Source organism: Theropithecus gelada, chromosome 13 (assembly GCF_003255815.1).
Source record: "Theropithecus gelada isolate Dixy chromosome 13, Tgel_1.0, whole genome shotgun sequence".
NCBI lineage: Eukaryota > Metazoa > Chordata > Mammalia > Primates > Cercopithecidae > Theropithecus > Theropithecus gelada.
In genome coordinates, this window is record NC_037681.1 from 90,560,770 (window position 1) to 90,569,695 (window position 8,926).

Sequence of the window (8,926 nt, forward strand, 5' to 3'; positions counted from 1 at the left end):
AGTTGCCATGTCTGCTTCTTCATCTAGCTCTTTTCCCTCTCCCACTCCATGCCGTTGCATCGGTCTGACATACTCCAAGAACAAAAAGTATAAAAAATGACTCAGTAAAAACCCCCATCGCTTCCTTCCTTATCTCTGTCTGACTGTTCCTTGCCTTCTCCCTGCCTAGCCAGTTTCTTATGTGTCGTTCCAGAGTTTGTCTACATACAAGAAAACATGAATATAGATTCTTGTTTTCCTCCGCCTTTAAGATAGCATGGTATACTTACAGTTTGGAATCTTGCTTTTCTCCACTTCACAATATATCTGGAAAATCTTTCCTAATAGGACATAAAGCACATTCTCATTCTTTTTGATAGCTACATAGTACTCCATGGTGTGGATGTAGCATAATTTATTTAACCAGTTCCCTCCTGGCTGGTCATTTGGGTTGTTTCAATCTTTGCTTTTACAAATAAAGCTTCAACAAATAACGCCACAGATATATATGCTCCTTGACTTATGATGGGGTTATGTCTCAAAAAGCCCATCATAAATAAAAAACATCCCAAGTCTAATATGCATTTAATACTTCAATAAACTCATTATAAATTTTAAAAAATTGTAAATTGAACCATCGTGAATCAGGGATCATTGCTGTATATAGTATTTACATATGTGAATGACCATATAATAGCAGATATTATTCCCTACCCCAACGCTTGTATTATCAACAGACTTAGCTTTGAAAACCTTGGATTTTGCTTCTCATTGGTTTTCACCAGAATTGTCTGGTTCAAAATATGTTTATTCAGCAAGAGGTCATTGGTAGCATTTGCCATAGCAAGGGCTGGGCAACTTCACACTCTTTTAGAACTCATTCTGCCTGGGGTGCTTCTGGCCCACTGTGAAATCTCAAATGCTGCCGTGGTCTTGTTTTCATAGACGGGCTCATCTTCGCTTGTGCCTGGAGAAGCTGAAGGGGCTGGTGCCACTTGGACCTGAATCAAGTCGACACACTACGTTGAGTTTATTAACAAAAGCCAAATTGCACATAAAGGTAAGTGTATTGTTGGGATGCTGCTTTATCCTTACCTGTTCAGTGAGGGTTTGTCTGTTGTTATATCTCCAGGACAGTCCTCTCCCCAGAACTCCTCCAGTCTGGCTATTGGATGAATCACAGGTACCTCAAATGCAACATATTAAAAACCTAGCTTAGTGTTTCTCACTCCCATGCACCAGAGGTTAAATGGTCCATCCAACTCTCCATCCAGTTGTACAAGCCCGAAACTCAGGAGTCCTTGATAGCTCCTGCTCCTTAACCGTATATATCTAGGCCATCTCCAAGGCCTAAATATTTTACAACCTGGTCTACTTCCATCTTCATCCCCACTGTCTACTGCAATAAAATCCTCAGAGGTCTCCTTGTATCCCTCTGGGTCCCTCCCGTCTGCTTTCCATGCTTCCTGAGAACAGTCCTTTCAAGGTGCAAATCAACATGTGACCTTGTTTAAAATTTTTCTCTGGCTCAGGACAAGCTCTGTCACCTGGCCTGCCCCAGGCTCTGCCTTGCCTGGTCCTCACCTGCCTCTGCAGCACCATCTTGTTCCCCAAGTCCCCTTTCTCCAGCTCTTCTTCCAGTCCCTGGCACTGTCGTATTGTCTTACTTTAGGGCCTTTGTCCATGCTGTTCCCTTCTACTTATTCTTCAGATCACAGTGCAAGTCTCTCTAGCTCAGAGAATCCTTCGCTGACTTTCCCGACTCAGTGACCTCCTTCCTGTGGACAGGTGGTCCAGGCACTGGGTATCTCTTAGCCCTGTCATAACTGACATTTGACAGTGGTTTGTGTGACCACTGGGTTGTCTCAGTCCTTAGACTATATGCTCCACGAGGCAGGGGACTGGGTCTTTGTGCTCACCTCGCAGCCCCAGCACCTCCCAGGGTGTTGGGCACAGAGTTGACACTCTCTATGCTGCCTGAATAGCAAAGGGTAAGGGGAGTTGGATTCGAAGTCTGCAGAGCCAAAATCCCTGTTTAGCATGTTCGTATAATCATATTATAGTTGGACAAATGTTACTTTAATTATGGTTAGTAGCCTACATTCATGACAATTCTGGGAGAAAACCTCTATTTAAAGCAAAACAGCTACAATTAAACAATCTTCTTAATTATCTGAAGAATATGAGAAGCTAGGGGGCAGATTTGTAAAAATGAGTATTATATGGAAATGTGTTTTCTAAACTCTTCTGTTGGACAAATTAGAATCAGGACATCAAAAGGGACTATTATTTCCTGCTAACAAACAGAAGTTAATTGAGATTTGGCATGACACAAAAAAGTGCTTATGTAATTGGGACATGTACTTGAATAAACATAGTTTTAAATGGAAGCATGTTTCTTAAGCTCCCGTCACGTGCAGTTTTCTAGTTCAGAGATCAGGTGTTCAGGGGATCGCTGCAAACAAGGGAGATCAGGTTGGGGGCTGCTGCCTGCAGTCTTTTTGATACTAAAACTGAGGGCTACCAGGGTGCCACCATGTGAGAGCTCTCCCCCAGAATCCCTGTGACAGGACAAGTACCCCCAGCACTGGCGATGCTGAAGAGTCAGACGAAGCCAGGAGTCACTGGCCAGTCGACTTCTGTCTCAGGGAGAAGCTTGACGAGTGGCACCAGAAGGCGTCTGAGGAAGTTTGGCGCATTCTACTGCTAGAAAGGAAGACGTGGGGGGCATTGACCATTTAGAAATCTCCCTGTGGGGCCCAACAACTACCCCTTTGACTTGCAGAAACTTGAAGATTGTGACAGAAAAGCCGTTCACCAAATAGACCAACTTCAGCGAGAGCAGCGACACCTGAAGAGGCAGCTGGAGAAACTGGGCATTGAGAGGATCCGGATGGACAGCATTGGCTCCACCGTCTCCTCGGAGCGCTCCGACTCCGACAGGGGTGAGCCCCTCTCACTCTCCTCCTGTCTCTCTTGTCCTCTCCCACTTCCAGAGCAGGGGTTCAGTGCTGCAGACAGGAGGCAGAGTGTAAGAAGAACTAAGACATTGGGTATGATGTAGAGAAGTCGAACAGTGTGACCTGCAGTGACAGGTTCCTCCTCCCTGCTAACAGTTAGGTGACAACCCACAGAAGGGTTTGTTTGGGGTTGGTTTTCAACCTGAGTTTGTTTTGTTTTGTTTTGAGACAGAATCTTGCTCTGTCACCCAGGCTGGAATGCAGTGGTGTGATCTTGGCTCACTGCAACCTCTGCCTCCCGGGTTCAAGTGATTCCACTGCCTCAGCCTCCCAAGCAGCTGGGATTACAGGCACACACCACAATGCCTGGCTAATTTTTGTATTTTTGTAGAGATGAGGTTTCACCATGTTGGCCAGGCTGGTCTCAAACTCATGACCTCAAGTAATCCACCCACCTTGGCCTCCCAAAGTGCTGGGATTACAGGCGTGAGCCATCACGCCCGGCCAAATTTTTGTATTAGTAGAAACGGGGTTTCACTATGTTGGCCGAGCTGGTCTCAAACTCCTAACCTCAAGTGATCCACCCGCCTCAACCTCCCAAAGTGCTGGGATTACAAGCATGAGCCACTGCACCTGAGTTTTCTGCAGAGCGCTTTCATCAGTGTTCTTCTCTCTTGTCCTCCCTGCAGAAGAAATCGACGTTGACGTGGAGAGCACGGACTATCTCACGGGTGATCTGGACTGGAGCAGCAGCAGCGTGAGCGACTCTGACGAGCGGGGCAGCATGCAGAGCCTCGGCAGTGACGAGGGCTATTCCAGCGCCAGCATCAAGAGAATAAAGCTGCAGGACAGTCACAAGGCATGTCTTGGTCTCTAAGAGAATGGGCACTGCGGCTGCCTCCTTGAAGGTTCTCCCTGTTGGTTCTGATTAGGTAACGTATTGGACCTGCCCACAACTCCCTTGCACGTAAACTTCAGTGTCCCACCTTGACCAAAATCAGCTTTGTAACTGTTTTCAAGGAAGTGCTTAGGATTGTGGGTTTCTGATTGCATCCACTAGCTTCTCTTTTACTCGCCATAAAAATTTGTCTCTGAGAGACTATACATTCCAATCAATTTGAAGCATCCAAGAATTCTTAGACCGAGTAAGCAATGTCCACATCTCAGCAGTCCCCCTCTTTGCTCTCCTCGTGTCCTCTCCCAGACCTTTCTTCCAGTTTTCTGGCTTACTATGTTACTTGCCTAGGAGGAACGTCCAAGTGTGTCTTGTACTTAGGAAACTGAAGGAAACAAACTTTTGAAATTGAGATCCTGATCTCAGAACTCCAAAGTAAGCTTTGAAAGCGGCATTTAAGAGCACTTAACCATGGACCTCACCACCAGTGAGGAAGTCAGGAATACCTCTAGAAAACACGCCCTTCACACCGCGCATGCTCATTCCCCCGACGCACCGCGTGTGGATGGGAGCAGTATTTCTCACTTTAAAATGGACACCTTGATAGTGTGTCTTTGGGGTTGCACAGCTCATCAAAGTTCCAAATTGTTTGTTCTCACAAACAAAACGGTACAATCTATTTTTGTGCGATGTTCTTGGGACCTCGTTGTGTTCTGCTATCTCGAGGCACATTCTCCCCTCCAACTTTGTTAATGCTACTTGTCTCTGGAACATTTTTTTTTCCTACCTCAGAGATAAATGAGATCTCCATTTCCCACTTAACACAAAGTGATTATCCTTTTTTTCCCCCCAAATAAGTGACATTTGGTCCAATTATAATCTATTTTCCTATTGAACTTTCAGCAATAACTGAGCTGTGGCACTAGCAGCGCTAGTAGCCATTATCAGTGAAAGAAAAAGTCCACGTTTCTACTCTGTTGCAGGTGAACAGGAGAGGATGGTACACCGTTACTAGAACTCCTCTCCTTATTGATTATTTTTGGACACACCCAGAAACTTCTTTATGGAGGCTTTTGGGTTGATAGTTTAAAAGGCTGATTTTTCTTTTTGGTTATGATTTCTCCCTTAAGTGGTCTCCAACTTTGTAGCATTTTTATTTAAGCTAAAACAGAGCACATGTATATGTACATAAGACACATTAAATCTATAAATACTATTTATTCATTTTATATAAACTAATGTAATGGAAAAAAATTCTTATGACTTTGTGCTTTTATAGATGTTCTAGAAACTTTGTATGTAGGTATCTACAAAATTAGTTCATTCCCCTGAATATTTTTGCATTCATATTTTTGAGGTCTTGATGTTTTCAGCCTCTGGCGAATCTTTTTCATTGAATTTGAACCATTTGTAAAATCTGTGATGCTGAAGCAGAGTGTGTCACAAAGTGATGAGAACATTCCTAAAATCCATGGACGCACTGCGACCTAAGGGCTCAATGGCTGACTCGGCAGCGGGCAGCCACCCCCCCGCGCGCCTGCTGGCCTGCGGTCACTCGCACACCACAGCCTGAAGCTCCCCCAGCGTCTGCACCTCGCACACAGCTAAGGTCAAAGCTCAAACGCGCTCCCCACGGAAGCTCATTCTATGCCCGAAGAGCAATTTCAAAAAGCAAGATTACTTTTATGTGTTTTAAAAAATGATTCTTTAATGTATTTTTCTAAATGTTCTAATTGGAAGTAGTGGATTCTTAAATGATTCCAAAGTCATCTGTAATTCTTCTGTCTTTGTTTTTTCTTCATTTCAGCTTTGGCTGGGGGGAGGGGCAGGTGACACAAAGGATTTTTTTTTTTTTTTTTTTTTTTTTTTAATTTTTGGAATCTTTTCCAACAACCAGCTAAAGATTTGCACTGAAATACAACTTGTATGCCTTTTGCATTTTTAAAGCCTGCTTCCTGGATTTTAAGCAGAGTGATGGTGTTCACAGAGCCAGCTCAGCCTGTAACATGTTTGAAAAAGATATGTCTGCACTTTGAGGTCCCTTTTGAATGCCATTCACTAGACCTCTCAAGCATTTTGTTTCATTGCTACATCCAAGCGCCTCACAAGTCCACGATGCGGGACAGCATCGAAAGCTCAAGACTTTGGAAAAAGCTTGTGGGCTTGCACTGGGGGAGGGAAGGGAACAAAATTTGTGTACTTCTTTGTTTAATTTAGAAATAAGGCATCCAAGAGATGCCATTATTTTCTGTGTTTCAATTGTTGTGCCTTTGAGTTAAACTGCATTTTTGTCTTTTGGTTGAAATCTGAAATGTACTGTCCCAATATAAAACAGTAATTATTTGACCTTTGCACTGTTTGTCTGGTCCTTTTCAATTTGATTGCATATAAATGTGGAACTTGATAGATCTCTATATTTTTAATGCACTTGTGATAAACTGACAGCAGGGTTAGACATTACTTTCAAAGCTCGAGGTAGACCGAGTCAGCATGCTAGACAGGCTTCTCTCTCTAACCAAAACTGTAATCTTCAGGACCAGCAAACTCAGCCCAAGGCAGCTAATCCCCTGACCCCATCCTCCGCCCCCGCTGCTGACCAGCAGCCCTGGTTTGCCAGTCTATCCTCTCTCATTCACTGATCCACCAGCCTGACTGCTAAGAGCTATAGTCTTTTTAGTTGTTTTGTCTTTTTAAGCAAGATGAAAACCTTTCTAGTAGGGATTTGGGGTTGGGAGGGGATGGGCAAAGATATAAACCCCAGCCTTTAAGACTTTGACAATTGTACGTAAATATAGACATGTATAAATATAGGCACATGCATATTTTTATGTGAAAGTTGATTTTAAAAAACTAAAAAAATCTAAACTGCACTCTTATTGATACCATCATAGTGCAAGTGGGAAAAATAAGAGTATGCAGTCTAATTTAATTTCATTCAGTGAGAAAATATATATGTGTGCTTCTGTAACATCCTGAAAACATAGCTTTCCATCCCCTGTTGGCTTTGAATGGTGGGCCGAGCACCCAGGGTGTCTTTATTTTGGTTTTCTTTTGCTAAGCAGAGATCTTGAATTCTTCAAGGTGCTGATAGCAACTGCTGGCTCCTTTCTGTAGTCACACACCTAATGCTAGTTTAGTGATTCCAAATGCATCACATTTTTAGGCAGGACCTAGATTTTCCCAGTCAACCCAAGATGAAAATAATTTCAGTGTTGATTCAGAACTGAACATGAAGTAGGCCCTCATCCTGCAGTTGGCCACTTGAGTGTTTTTTTGTTTTGTTTATTTTTTAAGGTGGGCATTTTCCTTTAACCTCTACTTTTTCAAAAGCAACAAAGGGGCCTTGACCTAGGTTTCCTGTGGGCCTCTCTTCTGCATCCCCAAAGTGGCCAAAAGCAAATCCTGGGGGCTAAGAAAAAAGAAAAAAGTGTAAACTAGGTAGGATTGTGATGCTCAAAATAACCGTCTAGCAATATCTTAGAGCTTGAGAATGGATTTTGTGGGCTTATTTCTTCTTGCCTCTTCCCCGTCCTTTCAAGAGAGAACTTATTTTTGAAAAGTGTCTATACACACACGCGCACACACACACACACACACATTATTATTTAGGTTTTTATACCACACTGTATTGGCAAGAATACCACTATCATTGTCCTTTACAGTCTACTTCTTCCCCCAAGTCTTGGTCTTTTTTTATTTTTTATTTTTTCATGAACCACACAAGAGACTTTAAAATCCTGGTCTTTTCTGTTTCTTCTTTGTTTCCCCAAGTTTGTCTGCACCTCTTTGCCTTCCCTGAGTGTTGAACATCAGGTAGTAAAAGGCTAAACGCGATTTCCTGCACGTCAGTCTATTCTTTTTCTATGTTTGACTCCAGTGCAGCGTGTTTAGCGTGTCTAGTAGCTGGCTACTCCTATTTAAAAACTCTTCCTGGTTGAAGACAACCTAAAGGCCCTTTTCGATGAGGTGGTTTTCTCATTCTACATCCTCTGATATCTATAGACTGTAGGATGCTTTGCTTTCAAAGATAACTGGGTTAGAGGGTGGGGTGTGCAATAGGTGATTTATCATGATTTTTTTCATTATCAATATTACATGGATGATTTTTCTCAGATTCTTCTGAAAGAAGAAATTGACAGGCACTGCTAGATTCAGCTATTGAATGGCTGAAGAGATTGAGTATCTGACCTTTTCTCAAAATCATAAAGTGAGAAATCATAAGGCACCCGATTTTAAGATTTATCCAGATTTTTACATTTTGATTTCTTCTCTCTGGGGGGGTGGCAAGTTGAGGGAGCATTCTTCATTTTAGCTTTTACCTGACAACCAAACTTGCCTTTACCCCCGTCCCTAGAACTGGTGCTCTTGGAATATTGCTGTTAACCATCATTTTGGGGGGGCCATCTTCCTAATGCTACATACAGCCTGACAGGGGAGCAGCAGATGAAAGGGTATGCTATTCTGTTTCCAGATGTTTCTTTATGTAAATATGACGCCAATGTAAATCCTGTGTCAAGACCATAGAGAATGGTGCTTTTTACTACAGTTAGCACATGCATTTTTAGAAACTACATGTTTTAGAGAATCTTTGCTGTGTATATGTAAACTGTATTGTTCAACCGTTAACAAATAATAAATTATTTCATTATTAAAGAAATTGTGGTCTTTCTGATGTTTTGTATCCCAGTTTGCCCTTTCATGGTTGTCCTTGCAGAACTGCGTTCATCAGATTTCTTTTTTTTTCTTTTAATTTAAGGGAAACATCACTAGCTAAAAGTTTTCAGCCCTTGGAGCCTGTGATGAGGATTGAGATTGTGTAGCTCCAGTTGAGCCCATTTGTTGATCAGAATTAGCCACAGTCCCACCCTCTCCACTGCCCCATCATCCCACCTACTGGTTTCACCTGCTGGTTCACTCGCTCTTGGCTGACTTGCCCTTTGTTTTGGGTGTCTCTGATGATGCAGGCAGTGCACTGGGGCTGTAAGCACTGCCAAGACTTCCGCGTCTTTCGAGCAGCCTGTAGCCTGGGAAAGATATGCACACAATTTAATGCGGTGTAATTAGTTGTGGAATAAAGTTGTATGGTAAAGTT

The 8,926-nt window shown here is 42.9% G+C and overlaps 1 protein-coding gene across 3 annotated transcripts in view; it reads left to right on the forward strand.

Annotated features, from left to right (window-relative positions):
* Positions 1-8,491, forward strand: part of MXD1 (MAX dimerization protein 1) — a 28,692-nt gene extending 20,201 nt beyond the window's left edge. For 2 of the 3 annotated variants that reach the window (XM_025353723.1, XM_025353725.1), the window contains 3 exons: positions 925-1,039; positions 2,765-2,924; positions 3,629-8,491. In XM_025353723.1, coding sequence (XP_025209508.1) covers positions 925-1,039; positions 2,765-2,924; positions 3,629-3,816 — 463 coding nt within the window. In that variant the 3' untranslated portion in view covers positions 3,817-8,491. The remainder of the gene's footprint in view (positions 1-924; positions 1,040-2,764; positions 2,925-3,628) is intronic. The other variant, XM_025353724.1, reaches the window with a different exon arrangement.
* Positions 8,492-8,926: the final 435 nt, after the last annotated feature.